Source organism: Talpa europaea, assembly GCF_964194135.1.
Source record: "Talpa europaea genome assembly, chromosome: 7".
Classification (NCBI taxonomy): domain Eukaryota; kingdom Metazoa; phylum Chordata; class Mammalia; order Eulipotyphla; family Talpidae; genus Talpa; species Talpa europaea.
In genome coordinates, this window is record NC_140074.1 from 92,765,790 (window position 1) to 92,786,772 (window position 20,983).

Consider the following 20,983-nt stretch of genomic DNA (forward strand, 5'->3'; position numbering starts at 1 on the left):
CGGGAGGACCTTCATCATTTGCATAATTAATTTATCCCTAAAATTAAATCTAGCCCATGATGGGCAAATCCAAACCATACATGGTTCTCTCACAAATGTTTATTTATTAAATGATACCTTCCCCAGATTCCACTCCCTTATCTACAAAATAGAAATAATAATACACGCTTCAAGACTTCATAGGGTTACTCTAAGATTCAAATAATGTTATATGCCTTTTCACACACATTATCTCGTGAGTACATAAGGTATGTAAAGTTCATTAATTTAGTTTCAGATTCCACATTGTAACTGTTCTTTAAGAAAATATCAAATTTGAGTACAAAGAAAAATATGCACAATTATCTGAAAAAGTTTTACAAAAAAGATTCTCAAACATGTAAATCTTTTTTTTTTTTTTTTAAGATTTACTTATTTATTTATACAAGCACTGGGTACAGTCAGAAGCACGGGAGGGTGAGAGAATTCACCAGAGCCAGAGCGGGGAACAGAACAGGCAGACTGATGAAATACACTACTGAGGGGAGCAGCAGGTGCAGCAAGAGAGGTCTGTTGTGCCATGTGGGACCCTCACCGGTGGCTGGGGATCAAACTAGTGCTGCAGAGGCTGCGGGCAGCTTCGAAGACCAGCACTCAACCACTACGCCACCAGGGGAGGCCCAAACATGTAAATCTTTTTATTCTTCTAATTTTATTTTGGAAAATGTTTTATTCTCACAAAGATAATTTGTTAAATTGTTATAGGCTATTTTTAAATGTTTTATTTTCTAATACAGTAAATAGCTATAAATATAACTCAAACCCATATGAACTACAGCTCGTTTAGGGGTACCAAATAATTCTTAGGTGTCACTAACCTGCAATATACAAATATTTCTTGATCAGTACAGTTATCATTACTCAGACTTGACTATGAACACTTTTAATTTTGGGGTTTTTAAAATTCATATAGAACAGTTTCTGAAAAAAATCTACAAAACTGACTCCGGGAGTGTTTTTTTTTTTTTTTTTTTTTGTGGGACCCTCGCCGGTGGCCGGGGACTGAACCAGTACTGCAGAGGCTGCAGGCAGCCTCGCAACCCAGCGCTCAACAGCTGCGCCACCAGGGGAGGCCCTGACTCTGGGAGTTATGGATAAACAAGAGCACAGTTAGGATTGCTACCAGATGTTCAGGTCCTCTGAGGGACTGACAGCATTTGGGAAGGGCACTCAGTTTCAGGATGAAGCAAACCTTTCATGTAAGGTAATTTGGGCAGACCATATCTAAAGATAGGAGGACACTGAAAAAGGCTAAGGATTGATGGTACTCAGGTCATGGCTTGCTTCTGGGGGGGGCGGGGAACACTAAGGGCATTCTAACCAATTGCTGGGCTCGTAAAGGTTGAAAACCTTGGCAACTGCCACCAGGAGGCACTCTAGAGACTACAGCAGTTACCAGTGCCACAAGAGGATGAAAATCTGCTAGCGCAAATTAAGTGATCAGAATCACCTCTCTAGTTGTTCTCCTTATATCCTAACTCACAATTGTAGGCTCAGTTACCTTGCAGGGTGTACTTCCTGCCTAGATTAGAGATACAGAAGACGACAAAAGGCAGGCTCCTGCCCTAAGCTCACCGATTATCTTCCTTACTTCTGAACTGACGAGATGGACATCTGCCCCTGTTTGCCAGAGGCTGAGTAATTACTTGCCCCTCCCTTGCTGACCACTTGAGTCTTCAGACTGTGAGCTTTCTCATGCATACAGCACACACCTCTGAGAAATCTGGCTAACTCTTGGGTTTCCCACACCATCATCTTGGCACTTTCTTCCAACTAAGTCTCCTCTGCTAACTAGTCCAGGCTCTTTCAGGCACCCATATGACAAAAAGGCAGTAAGAAACTACAAAAAGATTTTATTTAGGATGAGTAAACTAAGGAGGCTTTCTTAGTATTTTACTTTTTTATTGAGTTTAACTTAAATACAGGAAAGCTAACAAATCATAACTCTATACCGTGATGAACTTTTATAATACCTTTTTTTTCATAACAGTTAGATTATAGACTAAAATGAGGCTATACATTCTGTACTTCACTTTTGTAAGTGTATGACATAGCATGTATATCGTACATAATAGCATAGCATGTATGACACAGTAACAGATCACTAACAATGATATGTTTAATCAAATAATTCTCACGTGTATATCTACCACTTGTTAGGGACTTTTCTGAGGACAAGAATTACAAAGGTGAGTAAATCTCACAAAAATGAGTAAGTCATCATAAGTCAAGGTTAAATAATCATCAGTATCCTGTGCTTGCCAATGAGGGACAGTAATAAATGTTTAGGTGGAAATATTAAATTTAAGTACTTAAAAAGCAAAGTTCTAATGACCTAGAAATTAGCTCAAATATTGGGCTCCTACATAACGGATAATTGAAGCAATACTTAACCACTTCTGTCTTCTCCAACGCATGTGGCAGGAGTGTATATGTTGCTAAAATACTTTCTCTGGAGATCTTAGTGTTCAAATTAAACTTCATTCAGTATTTGTATATACACGCAGAAAGTATGCTTTCAAGAAAAAAACACCCTGGGTATGAAGACAATAAATATGCACTAAACAAACAAGACATAACCTAAAAGACTAAAAAGAGAGAAGCACATAACCAGAAAGAGGAAGCTGAACACATAGTACCTAGGAGTGGGCACGCAACAAACCCCGACACTTAAAGAGTCCTGGCCCTCATGTGCCTACAACACTAGGTACAAGATTCAGACCTAGATGGCTTTGATGCTATTTTTTTTAAAGAGCATTAAGTCAAAAGAGGAATAAAGGAATTCCTATTAAAATAATATGAGCATAAAACCTGGTGGCAAGATTTACCCAAGACTGGAGCAAGATGACCAGTCTAGCTGAAAATAGCTGTACCCTGGAAAGAGAGAGATAAGAGCCTAGAAAGGCAAACTGGACAATTTAGTTGCTGTCCTCGCTGAGTGATCAGACATTACAGGTTCAGGAGAGAAGAGTGATCAAAAGAAAGAAGCATTTTTTAAAAAGTGTAAGTCTGGCAGTTATATGGAAAATAGATTGAAGGGGCAAGAGGTGAGAAGCAGGAAATGGAAATCTGGCACAATTACAGGGCCCAAAAGAAAGAAAAGGCAATATGCAAATGGAGAAGAGATGAGTCATGGGTAAGCTGGATGGAGACTCCTTAGTACTCAGAAGCCCTGAATATAGAAAAACCATTTAAGATGCAATTAAAGATGACTCCAGGGTTTTCAAGCTTTAGAGATTGGCAAAGTTACTGACGGACAGGAAAAATAATTTGATTTGTGGGAGAAGATAATGAATACCCTTTAGCATTCTGAGAATGTGGTATGTTAAAAGGGGATTCATTGTGATAGGTGAGCTCTGTAGGATGCCTGGAGAGCAGCTGGCAGTCCTGGAGTGCTAAAGCCTTGAGAAAAATTGCAATGGCTCGAGGGATGAGAGACATATGAAAAGATTTGTGCTGAAAAACCTGCCATTTTTCAAATATGCTATATGCTGCTTTATACACCCAGGAATGTGATCATTCACATATCCTGTGTAGTATTGAGAAACTTTACTAGGTTTTAACTTTACTCAGTTTAAGAATGCAAGGATATGTACATAATTTTTTTTATAGGCTGAAAGGATAAGAGAAACAGGAAATGGAGACAGATGCAGATACCAATGCAACAGTCTCCTATTAGGAACAGGGACTGAACTGGGAGCATCACATACCTATAGCTCTCAGAAGAAATCAGACCACCACTCAAAAGGGAAGATAGAGAAAAAAGAATAATTCACACCATTTGTAAATATTGCACCTATATAAAATTCACAAGTGTTACTTAAAAAAAAAATAAAAATCCTATATAATGAGGAAAAGAGAATCACCCAGAGACAGAGACAGAAATTAATAACGGAAATTATCTACAAAATAAGCTGAAAGAAACATTAGGTAAGAGATTTAAAATTGCAACAGAATGTAGTATAAGTGAGCTCAAAAAATAGAACAAAGGTAAAATAGTAAAAATACATAGGACAGATGATAAAGCAAAGAAAACTTAAAATTAATAATTATTGGTCCTTTGGAAGAAGAAAGGTCAAATGTCTTTAAAAACAATAATCAAAAATAAACTTGAAGACTGTGTGTGGCATTAATTTATCACCATTTTGCAGACAAAGACACTCTTAACACATGAATGGGACCAGCAACACCTAAACTGCCTGACTACGGGCTCACTGACAACATCAATCTCAGCTTCCTAAAGTGAGAAACAACCTAGCATTATGTGCCTCCTGACTCCCAATCTGATCAAGCCTCTAGATCCAAAGACCCAGAAGCACCAAAGGAATGCAAACAACAAAGTCTAGAATATGAAAAACCAAAGAACAAATGACTTTGTTTCTTCAAGTTTTAAAAAAGGAGGGGAAACATATAAGAAGAGACATAGCAATCCATTACAATATATTGCCTTTGTCTGAATCTGGAACTGAATAGACCAACTATAATAAATATTAATGAGCAATAAGGAAAAGTGATGGAATATTTGATGACACAGATTTTTAGGCAGATTATAGTTACAAGTTCCAAAATCTTTTGCTGAGCAAGCAAGAAGCTGAGCCACGCTTACAGCATGCAAGACTAAGAGAACAAAACTTAAAATTTCCAACCCACCTAAGAGCAGGGTAAACACCCAGGCGATCAGTTAGGACCCAATGGCTGCACTCTAATTGTTAAGATTTTACCAGAAATAGATCAGCCCTCAAACAGCAAGAAGACAACTTGCGAAGGATGTCAATCACTAACAGACCTATAATATGCTGGTTCTCCTTAGCCTAAACGCCTGCCCAAATCAAAACTCTAGAAAGAGTTTAATGTCATCCAGACCCTCAAATTACCTCACAATGTGTTATGTACAATAACTGGTAATATATGACAAAAAGTTGTTACTAAAATTCAAGGTAATATCTGGATTTCCTGGGACCCTATTTTTGTTGACTTTATTATCTATCATCTTGGGTAATAATATGTTCAAGAACTTAAAAGGCATGGTTGGAGATTCTGGCAGAGAACTGAAAGCTATTAAAAGAAAAGGCAAATGAAAATTCTAAAACTGAAAAACAGTATCTGAAATTAAGAATTCAATGGATGTGTTTAATGACAAGTTAGATACAGCTGAATTAAGACTTAGTTCCTTGATATTTCAATTAGGAGCAAATATCCAGACTGAAGTATAGGAGAAGAACAGATGAAAATATGGAAGGGATATGGTGAAAAGGTCTGATATATGAAGCATTTGAGTGTAAGAAGGAAAAAAGAGAATGAGTAGAAGCAATATGTGAAGTGATAATGGCCATGGATTTTCAAAAAACACAAACATCTATGGCACCATCAAGCCATAGATTCAAAGACTCTATAAACTCCGAGCAGAATATATAAAAGAAAATCTTACTTTAGCACATCAGAGTTAAACTAAAACCAAAGACAAAGATTTTAGAAATAGCCACTAGGAAGAAAACATAGACCACTGCCAAAGGAACAACAATAAAGCTATAAGCTCAATTCTCAACAAAAAAAGATGAAAGACAGAACACATTGCAATGGTATCTTCATGGGACTGAAAGAAAATAACTCAGTTTTGAATTCTAATTCCAATGGGTGGAAATTTCAAAATGAAGGAGAAATAAAAACACTGTCAAAGAGAGATCCTCTCTAAAAGAAAGATGGAAGTTAAGAGGTGTAGAAAAAAAATGAAAAGCAACACGAAGCAAATGGATAAAACTAAAAGATACCGACTACATTAAAAAGTGAGTAGATATCTTGTGGGTTTTTAAATGTAGAGCTATAAATACATGTAAATATACATAAACAATAGCAGCAAGACTTACTTAAATTTGGGAGAGAGAAATAAATGGAGTTCAAGTGTTCTGAGGGCCTTTCATTATCCAAAAAGGGCAAGAGTTCCAGTTTATATCAGTGTTCAAAAGGTCAAGGATGCATGTTAGATTAGATAAACTAACAAGTCAAACTATTATTTTAAAAGACAAATAATAAAAGGAAGCATAAAGGAAGGAGGAAAATAAGCATAGAACAGGTAAGACAAAGAAAGAGTAATGATTCAAACAGCTGACTTAAAGTGAAAAATTTCAGTCACAACATCATATGTATATAAACTAAAAATATTAATGTTGTCAGACAGGACAAAAATAACAATTATAGGTTGTTTATGAGAGACAAACCTTAAGTTTGACTCAGAAAAGACTCAGAAAAGACTCAGAAAAGCTGAGATTAAAAGCCTAGAAGACAATGAACTATGCACTTTATTTTTTTAAGCAAAAAAAAAAAAAAAAAAAAAAAAAAAAGAAAGAAAGCTAATACTAATATCAGGCAAAGTAAACTTTGGAAGAGACATTACTAAAAACAAAAAAAAAAAAAAAGAAAGAAAGCTAATACTAATATCAGGCAAAGTAAACTTTGGAAGAGACATTACTAAAAACAAAGACAATTTCATGATGACTCATTAGAAAGATACACAAACTCTAATTTGTATCCACATGATGACATAGCTTCAACAAGTATACAGCAAAAAATGATAAAAACTAAAACGATTTTAACAGTAACTTACAGAACAAGCAGATAAATAAAAAACCATAAGGACATAAAAAACTGAATAATTAGGACACTGCATCCAAGAACCGCACCATATATGCATTTTTAAAGCACATAATGACCTCTTACCCAAACTAGCCAGAAGATGGACTATAACACAGTCTAACAAAACTTCAAAGGACTGAGTCATTCAGGGTAAGCTTGACCAAAGAGGGCTTATGTCAGAAATAACAAAAATCAACTTGGAAGTCCCCTTCTGTTTGGGAATTAAGCAACTTACTTCTAAAAACCCTTTGTGTCAAAACACAGACTTCCTGGTTATTTTCAACAGAATGATAATTAAACACAACAAATTAAAACTTGTAGAAGACAGCGAAAGTGTATTTTCTTAGACTGAAATTTAAAAGCCTTTAAAACACATATTAGAAGATAACTGGAAAAGTTCATTGTTCACTTTATACAGCTCAAGAATTAGAGGACAAGTCTGTGAATAAGAGAGGTGGATCTAAACCCTGGAGAGAGATTCTAACTCCTTGAGGCCACTGCTGTGCAGAGTACTCGGGTTAAGGCAAGAGCACTATATCTAAACAGAAAGCCAAACCTTCGGTTAAGGTATTGAGGAATAAAAAGAAAGCAGAATACATTAAACTCAAAGTTATTGGATAGGATAGCAGCAAAGTTCACTTCAAAGTGAAAATGACATCTCAAGAAACATAAAGTTCATACTGCCACAGACAGTAAAAAAAAGACAGCTATGGTGAAAGTAATGACAAACATGGCTTACTGAAGAGAAAACATTTTAGAATTATCTCGATTTTGTCCCAGAAAAGTTTTAATTTTCATTAGCAGTTATGCGTGTAAAAATATGTTCAACAGAACAGTGCTTTTTTTTATTTGTACTTTGCCTATGAGTTTAAATGGACATTGTACCAGTTTCATTAAAATAAACAAAATATTTGTACTGATGTTCATTTATTTTTAAATGAACAGAAAGAAAATGCCTAAAAATAAGGTTTTTTTGTATAATACTAGAAATTATTTTTTGTACATGGTACAAATAAATTTACAGTGATGATGATCATGACTTTGGCTGTGAAGACAGAAAGTTACAAAGTGCCTTCTGAATCAAGGATTTATTTAATCAAGGTCACAATACCTTCTTAAATACTCAAGAGTTCTGGGCCTCCCTAGTGGTCTAGTGGTTAAGTCTCAGGGCTATCACCACGATCCGCCTAAGTTTGATCCCTGTAAGGAGCTAACCCACATATGGCACAGCAGACCTCTCCTCTCTCACAGTTTATTTTAGTAAATCTGCTTGGTCTGCTCCCCACTCTGTCTCTGGTGAATCTTCTCACTCCCCACACCTGTGGCCTACACCCCAGTTCTTCTATGCAAAAACAAAAAAAAAATTTTTTTTAAAATACTCGAGTTCTATTTTTTCCAACATCTTGACATTCCTCCATGGCATATATATGAGTTATGCAATGATACTGAATAGGCATGTCAAAATTGTTAATTAATTGATTCATATTGAAAATTTCAGTTTTCCCTATAACAATTTACAAAATGTTCTCTGCTTACTTAAGGTTTGGTATATTTTGTCTATATTTTCCTTTTATTTTTATCTTAAATATTTAAATTTGTATAAAATTAAAATACCAAATATGTTCTTTTAAAAAAAAAGACTATTAGAGGACAAATTAAATCCTCTAGTAGAAAAGAGAAACAAAACAAATGGGTGAAATACAGACAAATAGGTAATTAGATGAGTAGATAGAAAAAAAGAGGATTAACAAAGTCAAAGGTCTGTCTATTCTTTGAAAAGATTAATAAAATTGTTAAAACTCTGTTGACTTTTTAAAAGTAGTAGTGGGCGGGGGTGGGAGGGGAGGGATTGGGGTCAGAATGGGGGGGCTGCAATTGTATGGGGAATATAACAATAAAATTTATTAAAAAATAAAATTAAATAAATAAATAAATAAATAAATAAAAGTAGTAGTGATTATTAGCATCAGAAGTAAAAGAACATCACTAAAACCCTATAGAAAATAAGAGGGTATTATCAACAACTTTTATGAAAAATTTAGGTGAAATAGGCAATTCCTAGAAAGCCACAATTATCAAAACAGAAGAAAATAAAACTTTGAAAAGTTCTATATCTATTAAAGGAAAAACTTTCCCAAAGAAAATCATATTGTAGTTTTTAAAAGAAATGACATCAATCCTATCTAAATTCTTCCAGAGAACACACAAAGATGAAATGTTCACCAAATTATTGTATTAAAGCCCAGCAAAATCCTGATAGCAAAATATGATAAGGACATTTTAAGAAAGGAAAAGTTTTAAGTTGATCTCATTTCTGACTACAGATGTAAAAATCCTAAACAAAAATGTTCACAAGCAGAATCTAGGAATCTACAGATATCTACTTAGGATAAAAACAAAAACAGAAGGCCATCCCTTAATCTGACAAAAATATTCAAAATTCAAACTATAGCAAATATCATTTCTAATGGTGAAATGCTAAAGTGTTCCATCTGAGATCAGAAGTGATACAAAGATGCCTCCAATCACCATTTCTATTCAACAAACATTAACTGAAGGTCCTAGACTGAAATACAGCTAGTAAAGAAATGTATAAGAACTGGCAAAGAAAAACTAAAACGTCATTATTCACAATGTTCATAGAAAATGCAAAAGAAATCTTCAGCTAAACTACTATAATCGATAGACTTAGTAAGTCACTGATATTAAAATCAATATACAAAACTAATTGTAAAAGAACATAGCGTATGTCTACAAAATGGTGATGAGAAAATAATTAAAGCCATTCAAATAGCATACAAAAATAATAAAATCCCTTCAAATAAATCTAACAAAAGATGTACACAGCCTCTACAAGGAAAATCATAAAACACTGAGAAAAATTAAGAACTAAATGAAAGGGTATATACCGATGAGCTAAAAGATAAAATACTGTACAAAAATACTGAAAACTCCTCCCTGTCAACTGTCATGGGTTGTAAGCAAACCCCTAAGTCTTTGCCACACAGCTACCCTCCCCCACAGCTGGGATAATTGCTTTTCTGTTGTTCCTTTAAAGATCAAGATGTATCAAGGGTTTTAGACTACCCTAGTGTCATGACACTACCTGATTCTGCATTTTTTGTTGTTACTGATTTTTCCTAAACTCTACTCACTTGTTTGAAAAATCATCCCCCTTTTAAACTCAAAATACCCAGTTTGAGGGTCTCCTGTTTCCTGCTAGATTCCGACTAAACATGCATTATCCGGAAAAGTTGAAGATATAAGTTAACATAGGCATATCCTATCACTCAGGATTTCTACTCCTCATTATACCCTTTTAGAAAGGCATTTTTATGTCTACCAGGTACATGTCTAAGGCTGTTCACTGAAGCAATGTACATCATGGTCCCAAATTGGAAAAAAACTACTATCTAGAAACAGTTGGGTAGATAAACATATTGGTTCAAAATCTCACAATGAAACATTACATTCCAACAAAAATGAATAACATATTCAAACTTTTTTATTTCAGGACCCTTTCACACTTAGAAATTATTAAAGACCTTTTGTTTTATATATGTATATATAAAATTATATATATATGCACATATAAACTGAGCTTAAATGTGCAATTATTCATTTTAAAATAACAATTACATGTTAGTATAACATTTCTTACAATTTTCCAAAACAAATGAAAAGAGTAAGTACTTTTTTATATTTTTACAAATCTTTTATCCTATGGCTTAAAAGGAAACAGTTCAATTTTCATACCTATTTTGCATTCAATCTGTTGTGATGTTGTTTTGGTTGAAACATGAAGATAATAAGCACATCTATTTTGTTGGGAAAGGGAGGGTAGTTAAGTCTTTTAAAGTACTGTAGAGACTCCTCTTTGTACTACACCAAAACTCAACAAGTAATAATTTCTTTAAAATTGTAACAAAGTGTCCAAAACCCTATTAATGAACTTTTCATACACTACTATATTCATCACTGTTCACAGTTGAATGAAACTTTCACCCATGCCTGATTTTTATAAACATCATGTGCACATAATTTGGAAAACATTAGTTCACTGAATTATACAAGTCTTCCAAATGGTGACATTTTACTATTGGACATTAGAAAAAATGTCACATTTATTATCACCATCTATCTCAGCAGAAAGGTTTTTAAGTAATGACAAGCTATCAAATTCATGGTGGTAGCATATAAGTTTCCCAAAATTCTAATTTTCATGTGAAAACTCAAAATCTTATCGCTGGCAACAAATGTGGTCAGATGTTTTATTTGAAGTTAAAGACTCATTTGTTCATTCTCAAGGAAATTTCTGCCAAACACTCCAGTGTAAACAACCAGAGTTGTTTATCTATAGTAATTCTATCAAATACAAATGGTGATCTATAATTGCATGCTTTCCGCAAGGCAACTATTATAGTTCAAGACGCAGCAGACGATTTATGCGTACTTACCATTTCATCACACAGAATAGTAAATAAAAATACATACTCAGGGTTGAGATTTAATAAAATCAACATTCTTCCAGCTTTATCAAGGGTTTTCTTGATGAAACTGAGTTGAAATGACTACTAATGTATAATTTGCAGTCCCTACCTGTATTCATGCTAAGGTTTCAGCCATCTTCCCCACCACTACTTTTGCACCATCAATAACAATATCAACAGCGAAAAGAGCATATAACATCACTGTATAATCATGAAATAGTCTGATTTTGTAGATGCCCTGAAAGGGTTTTAGGGAAACTCTAGGGGTCTTAGAACTACTAAATTACACCAACACAAAGCAATTTGATTAATCTTAAAAATGTAGTGCTGAGCAGGGGCTTCCCCGGTGGCGCAGCGGTTGAGCGCTGGGTTGCGAAGCTGCCCGCGGCCTCTGCCATGCCGGTTCGATCCCCGGTTGCTCCCCGGCCACCGGAGGAGGGTCCCACATGGCGAGCAGACCTCTCCTGCCGCCCGCTGCTCCCCTCAGCAGTGTACTTCGGTCCTTCTGCCTGCTCTGCTCCCTGCTCTGGCTCTGGTGAATTCTCTCACCCTCCCGCGCTTCTGACTGTACATGTATAAACAAATAAATAAATAAATAAAACATGTCTCTATAAAAAAAAAAAATTTAAAAAAAAAATAAAAAAAAAAATGTAGTGCTGAGCAAAAGATCAGACACAAAAGACTGTATATAAGATTCATTCACATAAAAATTCATAAATAGGCAAAACTCAACTGTCCTTTCTATGGATGCCTACTTAGTTGGTAAAAAACATGATGGATATTAAGATACTTCTCAATAACTGATAGACTAAGCAAAAATGAGTAATGCTATAGAAGATTTAAACACCATTAAAAATCTTAGTCTAATGTCCACCTCTATAACGCCGTATACCTAACAATGAATTAATGAATGTATGTTCTTTACAAATACACATGGAACAATCACAAAAACTGACAATGTACAAAATAAAATGAGGAATGATATTACTGACTATATTCTTTGACTACAATTATTTTAAAATTAATAAAAGGGTAACTTTAAAACTAACATTTAGAAATTTTAAAAACATACTTTTAAATGGCTTATAGTTTAAAGAAACCATGCTAAGAATCAGAAAATATTTAGAACTCAGTAATAAAAATACTACATAGTAAAACAGCTAAAACATTTATGGACATTTGTGATTTTATATGGTTTTATTAGGAAAGAGGATGAGAAGTTGGATGCTGGGGAGATTAAATCCAAAGAAAATATAAAGAAATAACCAAACCTATTAGTAGCCTAGCTAATTTAAATGGAAATATATTTTATTAATAAAAATATGTTCCAAAAACCCCTACTGGAGTTATTACAACTTCTGCATCACTGCACCTAATTACAAAGCCCAGTACACATTTATTGTGTCTGCAGCCCCATTCTCTTAAATGGATTTATTTAGAGTCAAGTGCTCCAACTTGAACCCTTAGGCAGGAACCCCTTTCTCTATCCCACTAATGAAGATATGATCCTCCCAAGCCCTCAATTTTGCTGTGACCTTAATACTTTGAGAATAATACGGATTCCCCTTCTATGAAGACCAAGGAGGCCATGGTTTGAAGAAAAAACTCAAAAATTCACTCAGGTTGTCCCTCAGATGAATTGGAAAAAAACAAAACCAAAAAACAAACAAACAGGGGCCTCCCTGGTGGCACAGCGGTAGAGCGCTGGGCTGCGAAGCTGCCCGCAGCCTCTGCAGCGCACAGAGGTCTCCTGCCGCCCGCTGCTCCCCTCAGCAGTGTACTTTTGTCACTCTGCCTGTTCTACTCTCCACTCTGCCTTTGGTGAGTTCTCTCACCCTCCCACCTCTGACTGTACCCAGTGCTTGTATAAATAAATAAATAAATCTTTAAAACAAACAAACAAACAAACAAAACAAAAAGAACCCAACCCAGTAAGATAGTCACAAATGAAAATACACTATCTTCTCTTTCTTCCCTATCCATTACACACCATGTCTTTCCCTTTCTATTACCCTCTTTCTCCTACTTGCAACAACTTATAAGGAGCAGCGTGGGAATGAGGGGGAAGTCGCTGGCAGAAAAAGAGCCTGGCTTCCCTCTCATTCAAATTCTCCATGCTTTTGGTTCTGCATCACATTTCCAGCCTTTCACAATTCTCTGCACCAGGCCTCATCCAAAAATTGATTCACCTCTCAAATCTTAGATGTCAACATTACCACCTGACCACAAACTGCTATTTTCTAATTTTCTCCTTTGCTTCCATTACCCTCTCTTCAGACCACTTCAACTTGTTTCATGAAGAGACAGGAGCTATACTAGGACAGGAGATATACCAGTAAACAGATTCTACATCCTTCCCAGTCCGAGGGGGCTAGCCCACAATCTGGCAAAACCACCCAGCCAGACAAAAATGTGTTGTCTTAAGTATTCTATTATTCACTCTCAGCAGGATACTCAATGTGGCTCTTCAACGGCTTTCTTATCCTTGGCTTCTCCTCTTTTCCATTCTCCTCAAGCCACCTCCCCAGTGCTACATACTCTTATTCACATTCTACTCCACAGAGACAAGAAAATGAGAGACTTGGTTTTATGGAAACTACTCTGTCAGAGGTCATGAATGATTATTCCTTTCTTGGATTTTCCCATGGCCAGGTCCCTCCTATCAGTCAGATTCAGCAAAAAAGCTACCTTCTCAAAGAGCCCTAACCTGATGCACTTTGGAAAGTTTTTCCATCAACTCTATCTATCCCTTAGCCTTGTTCATTTCCTTATAGGATAGATTGTAAAGGCAGACACCTGCCCTGTCCAACACCTCTCTTCAGCACCTAGAACACACTGGGTATTCAGCAGGTATTTGATAAGAAAACTAATTTCTGTGGGAAAACTAGTTCTGATTTGCCGAAGTTTTAAATTATACATCAGGGCCTCCCCTGGTGGCGCAGGTGGTTGAGCGCAGCCCTGTGAAGCTGTACGCAGCCTCTGCAGCACCAGTTCAATCCCGGCCTGCGGGTGAGGGTCCCACATGTTGTGGCAGACCTCTCCTGTCACGCCCACTGCTCCCCTCAGCAGTGTATTTCTGTTCTGTTCCCAGCTCTGTCTCTGGTGAATCCGCTCACCCTCCCACGCATCTGGCCTGTACCCCAGTTCTTGTATAAATAAATAAATCTTTAAAAAAATTATACATCAGCTTCAGTAGTGCACCCCTTAGACAAAATTTAACCAGTCTTTCCCAAATTCAGATCATTACAATGTCAACTTTTCTTGCTACTTCTCTTCATTCTAACTTTACATTCTATCCATACAGCCGTCTTTAAATCATTACCATTCCTTCAACTTAGTGTGTCATTCTAGAGTCTTCAGTATCTGGCTTGCATTTTCCTCTCTATTTTTTTTTTTTCCTCTCTATTTTATCCTTTACTATTCTCACAACGTCTATATGGTCAGCAGCACTGTCAAGGACGCCAACATATGTGTCAACTGCTAACCACAAGACAACCCCAGCTTCAATCTCACCCTGAATTGTTTCCTCTTAAAAAATCTCAGTATTTACCTTTCCCACTTCCCTGTACTCAGTGATTGTGTTCTTACTTTTCAATGAAACCTCACAGGTTGCAGGCTCTCCACTACTGCAGATACACTGGATTTCCAAACAATTTGCCATCTGTATCCTATTCCTAATGGGACTCTTATTATTGTATTATTTTCCTTGAACTTCCTCCATCTTATGCACCAGAGCACCATTACAAAAGTCTTCAAATACCATTTTAATATCAATTTAATTGTAGACTGAATTATTTAAAATGATGTGTTAAGATTTAAAACAAAGCAAGACTTGGGTAAGAGATAATAGAAATGGCAATATTAAACAGAGAGTGTGAGTATTCCATGCATATTTGATTATGACAGTGTGTAAACTTACATTAATTCCCAGTCACCATTTCACATGATAATGTAGAGATACTTACATAGATAAGTCCTGAATAATAACGATCCTTCAGATTATGTAAAACAGAAGCTTCATTCAAGCACGTCAATTCTGCCATATCCTCCACCTTGGAAAACTTAGGTGGGTTCATCTTCTGAATATCATCTTTGTTGACCATTGCTTTCTTTCCATTCTCTGCCAACTCCACCATAACTTCATCTCCTCTCTCTTCTTTGATACTAGCTGCCTCAAAACCATGGCGTTCTGATGGAATCCACACTAGCTTCTTAGCCGTCCAATCAGCCTGAGTGGCAGGGTTGTAGATGACAGCCCTGTCCACAAAGAGGTACCTCTCTGGATCTTCAAGTCCAGTTCTCTGTGCCATTGTAAACAGAAGGATCCAAGAGCAATTGCCTCTAAGAATAGAAGAGTACAAAATCAGATATTTAAAAATATTAAATGATTCACAATTTTGTTTCTTAAGAAACTTTGAAGTAGGGGCCTCCCTGGTTTATCCGCAGCCACTGCAGCGCAAGTTCGATCCCTGGCCAGGGAGGTGACCCACATGGCGCAGCAGACCTCTCCTGTCTTGCCTGCTGCTCCCCTCAACAGTGTATTTTAGTAGCTCCGCCTGTTCTGCTCCCCACTCTGTCTCTGGTGAATCCCCTTCCACCCCCCATCTCTGGCCTGTACCCCAGTTCTTGTATGCATAAATAAATAAATCTTTTTTTAAAAAAAAGAAACTTTGAAGAAAAGCTTTTGTCAACAAAAAGCATGAACTTGGAATTAAGGAGCTGGGGTAGTTTTCTTCACGGCCATATCAACAGAGCCTTCCAAGTTAAATTTCAGGGATGACCGCAATTATGACTCCAGTTATCTGAAGACCACTCAAGACATGCCCTCTGTTACGGAGGGCTGAAAAACAAGCAAAGTTCCAGTTCAACTGCTTTTTCTCTTCATCTCCTCTTTCACCCTCACCACAAATTAAACAGGGAGTAAAGAAGGGAAAGGAAAATAAAAAAAAAGAAAACAAAGATTCCTAACAAAAGGTCTATGGGAGTGATACCGGAATTGAGTGTTACGACCAGGATATAGCTACAAAAACACATCATGATCACCAGAACAGTAAAGCATGAGGTCTAAAATGTCTTCCTTCAGACAACAAACTCAAAGGTCTTCCTTACAAACATCCCCTGCAGTTTCCCTATGGCCCATGTGGTCTCAATGAAATCAAGAGGCCACAGAGGACAAGTGTAAGTTGGCTTCACAGGATAGCCTTTCAAGTCTGTGATGATAGTTATTTAGACCCCACTCCCATTTCTGCAGCTGCTCCTACTCCCTTTGTCTCCTCGTCAGCATTCCTTCATTCATCAAGACTCATTACACTACCCTGATTGCTCACCTCTAAACAGACTCCAATGTGCTTATGTACCCTTAAAGTATGAGACCTAGAAGCAAACATATTCCAGATATGGTCTGACCAGAGCAGAAGTAAAAGGAACCATTAACACCTACGCCACACTGAGGAAAGCACTATTTCTGTGATTTTTACAATTACTTTATCTCAAGACCTAACTGATTTATTTAGCACTCATTTACTATTGGCTTATAATGAGCTGTTGACTTAAGGTGACTTACAAAGCTCCATACATGTTGTTCTAAGTTATCTTTCCTCCTATAATTGTACAATTGACTTTCTGGATCAAACGGCAAACTTAACATTCATCACTCACTTTTCTGATATGACTCATCAGTCCTGCCTAACAATATCTTTTTGGAGTCATTAAACACATTATTATTCCAAATTTCCAAGTTATAATCAATTTCATGAGCATGGTTTCTATAACTTCACCCAAATCAACGCAAGAAGCAAAATGAGTACCTATTACTGCTCTATCAAATCCTTTCAAATTCTCCCTCTCCACAAAATGTTGTGGATTCTTTTTAGACAAAGGATAGAAGGTTGCAAGGTTAATCATAAGGCAGTCCAAAGTTAAGAGGTTAACCTCAGGTCCACAGACAAATTTCAAGTTCCATAAAATCACTGCAATAGTACAAAAATGCGATACACTTAGCATGTATATATGTGTGTGCTTTTCTAAGGAGAACACACAACATTTTTCAAATTCTTAAAGGGATTTATCTGTGTCCTAAAAGATTAATCACTGATAGTGGGTACAGATAGGAACCCTTTCAACCCTAATAAGAATTTGCTAGAATCAAATAGCTACGAATCTTCAGAAGTATTTGTTACAAGTAATGCACCAGAAACACCAATGCTCTATCCAGTGGCTCTCAAACTTTGGCAAGTAGATCAGCAGCACCTAAAAAGCTTATAAAAATATCCCATAAAAACTCTGGTCCCTCCCCAGAGTTTCTGATTTGGTAGGTTTGGGGGGCATCCAACAATTTGTATTACTAACAAGTTCTGGATGCTGCTGTTCCTGGGACCACACTTTGAGAACCACTGTTTGATAGCTGTCTGGCTGCCATGGTAAGTAGCTGTTACTAACAGACATGTTGGGGTAGGAAAAAAGGTTGGAAAACTAATGTTCTAGACTGGCTCATAACCTGATCTAAAGAAGGTGCAATTTTAAGGATTCCATGGATTGGATAAAACAAATCACAAAATAAAATGAACAAATCACAAAAATATAAAACATTAAGACTTCTACAAATAAAACTTCTACAAATAAAACTACAAATAAACTTTCATCTGCCTTCTTACAGAAAAGATTAGTGTGCTACTACATTCCGAAAAACAGTACAAATCTCTAGGAACTGCTCTAATAAGACTATTAACAAGTTTTCTGCCTTTACAATTTCTATACCACACATTGCTAAGAACAGGGGCATGGTTCTGGAGTGGGAATTGTCTTAGATAAACTTGGGGAAAGACAAAAGGATGAATATTCCACCTCTAGGAAAGGCAGACTCTTAACAGAGAAAATAACTAACTATAACAAAATATAACAAGTTATTCTTATTCTTACTAGGTATAAACTGAATGGACCACACAGCACTGTGCAAACTGTCTTACTGCCAGTCATGCACACATTTCTTTAATTTTACACTGAGCAGGTAATCATACACTCAAATTTAGTGGGTGACTATAAGTTAGAATAACAGGACATGTCTAAAGATCTCTTTTTTAAAAGTCAATATATTTAAAATCATTTTATCAAACTGAACATTTTAATTTTATCAGTAGTTTCTCTAGGTGGAGAAATGTTTTAAGAAAAAATCAACGCTACACAAAAAAACTAATCACAAAATGCTTCTGATTTTGTGGAGGTAAATTTACATAAACACATTTTTTTAAAAGAAGGAACAAATATTCACTTGGGGGGTAGGATTACCAAGTATTTTTACTTTTCCAGAATTTCCTTCAACGAAAATGAGGGACTCTGTATCTACTGATGAATATTATATGAAAAATTGCTATCTTCATAGTGAGCTTCAACTTCTCCACAACCAAAAACCTACCACTTCCTTTAAATCCTGACCCAAATGCCACCCTTTCAGAGTTCTTTTCAGGTCAACCTAGCAATTTAATCCTTTTCTCCTAACCGTTTGTACTGCTCTCTGGCATTCTTCTTGCCAGCCCCTGCATTGAGCCAGAGGACTTAGCAGGTAGTAGGTCCTCAGACTGCTGTTTAGTAGATAGAGTTCATTAGGTCAGTGAAGATGTTTTGTTCATCTTAAGTCTTCACTTGCAACTGCCAAATATGCTGTATTTTTTTTTTCATTCCATTGTGTATTTGGTACCCAATCTTGATAATACTGGTATTTAACAGGGAACCACTCCCAAATGCTTTGCCTTGTGGAAAGAATAATACAACAATTTTAAAAATAGCAAATACTGTTGCTGTATATCACTAATTTATGGCCAGGCACTATTCTAAGCAGTTTTCATATACCAACTCTTAATCCTCGCAAGAGCGCTATGAGGTAGGCACTATTAATAGCTCCATTTTACAGATGAGGAACCTGAGGTACAGAAAAAGGCAGTAACTGGCCCAAAGTCACACAGCAAGCATGTGGCAAGAGGTAGGATTAAACCCAGAGTTCAGCTTCAGAGAGCATGCTACAGCCATGGAAGGAGAGGGGTGAACTTTTGAAAGGTATGTAGCACACTATACATTGTGCCTCTCTACTAAATAAATGCCCTATCAAATTATGGCTTAAAGAGTGTAGTCTCAGCCAGTGAACACACTAGCACAATCTGAAACAAAGGTTTTTTTTTAATAGAAAAACTACCTATACTTAGGAGAAAAGGAATAAGGGAACTTCTTTGCAGCAGACATAAAGATAATCTGAAGGTTCTTGGATCATTTGAAATAACTTCCTAATTATAAAGTCATTTTATCCATGTATGAAGTAACCTCCTACAGAGCCAAAGTCCCATCCCCTACATTGTCCTAGAGATGCACAAAGACCCCCGGAGCTGTCTCCCACATTATTTTTGACTTATAATGAAATACCACCTAGAAAACTTCTCAACTGCCTCCTAGCACCTACTATAAGTATTGAGACAGAAAAACAATTCCATTTAAAGAATATTTTGCATATAAAAAGTCAAACGAAAATGATGGCTAACTTAACCATGATAGCACATCACTCTAAGACAGATAAACTAAAACAAAAAATTGTCTCAATTTATATAACAAATTGACCATTGTGGTCACTTAAATTACTGGGACATGCAAATGCAAGTCTGTTAAATTATCAAAATGCCGCTTAACCAAACAAGTACAAATACAAACCAACTGCAAAAGGACACTATTACTATTTATGACCCCCACCATTTTCCAGTTAACATCTTTATACTATGTTAAATATTTCTAAAATGTGGAGTCAACACTGAGAAATTAAATTCTTCATATATGATGGGAAAGTCCATAACCACTGAGGCATATATTCACCACACTACATGCCCTTCAAATTTTCCTCCATCTCACCTTCCATCCACTCAGTCCTCATTGTAATGATTTCCCCAAGGACCCCAAATAAAAAGCCAAGCTCTCGGGTCACAGCACTTTGCTGCAAAAGCACTCGCTGTATCGCACAATCCCACCATATGCTTTCCCCAGATAAGGACGAGGAAGAACTGAATTTAAGATGCAAGTAAGGAGAGGCATAAAATGGCCACTTTTCCAGAACCCGAGACAGACAGGGCATACTTAAACATCAAAAGCATGGGACTAAAAGAATAATTAATAAAGGCAGACTGATGAAAGAAATAAAACAATAGATTAAACTTTTGCAGCGTGACAGACTACCAAAAATAATAAACCTGATTCAAAGAACCTTCAGTTTCAGTGTTAAAAAACAAAATCTCAGTTAAGCCAAAGTATTATATTTAGTATTACATTATTCGGCGAAAACAGCAGTCTTTGTTTCATTTGCAGTCTGGATCTACCCCGCCTGCTTTCCCCTACCCTATATCCTACCCCACCCCACCCCACCCCCCTCCTTCCATCCACCGCAGTGATCTTGAAGGGAGCTGCAGAGGCCCTAAGAAACAGAGATAACGGTCATGGGCAGAGGCCACGTTTACCCAAACCTCACCAGCTGAACTCAGACCCGCCGAGTCGCCAATCTCCTTCCTAAGGCCCTAGTTCCGAGGCAGGCCAGGCTGGAGGCCTCCCGGGTCCCTGGGCCGCATCCGCCCACCATAGGCCCACAAAGCCCCTGCAAACGCCAAGACTCCCCCGCTTCACTTCCCTCCGACCTCATGCGATTTTATGGGATCAGGGTGTGACCCCAAGTGCAAAAGGCTAGGGGAAGACTCTGCGGCGGGCCATTTCCAGAACACTTACACAATAAAGAGATCCCCAGGCGAGGGCTGACCCTCCCCCCGGTCGCCCTGCTGCAGCGCGCCCCCGCCACATTTCCC

The 20,983-nt window shown here is 36.9% G+C and overlaps 1 protein-coding gene across 4 annotated transcripts in view; it reads right to left on the reverse strand.

Annotated features, from left to right (window-relative positions):
* The window catches only part of MYH10 (myosin heavy chain 10), a gene marked incomplete at both ends in the record, with an annotated part of 131,010 nt that extends 115,526 nt beyond the window's left edge, over window positions 1-15,484 (reverse strand). For 2 of the 4 annotated variants that reach the window (XM_084238712.1, XM_084238711.1), the window contains one exon: window positions 15,125-15,484. In XM_084238712.1, coding sequence (XP_084094838.1) covers window positions 15,125-15,469 — 345 coding nt within the window. The remainder of the gene's footprint in view (window positions 1-15,124) is intronic. The other 2 variants (XM_084238714.1, XM_084238713.1) reach the window with 1 other exon arrangement.
* Between the last annotated feature and the right edge of the window lie 5,499 nt (window positions 15,485-20,983).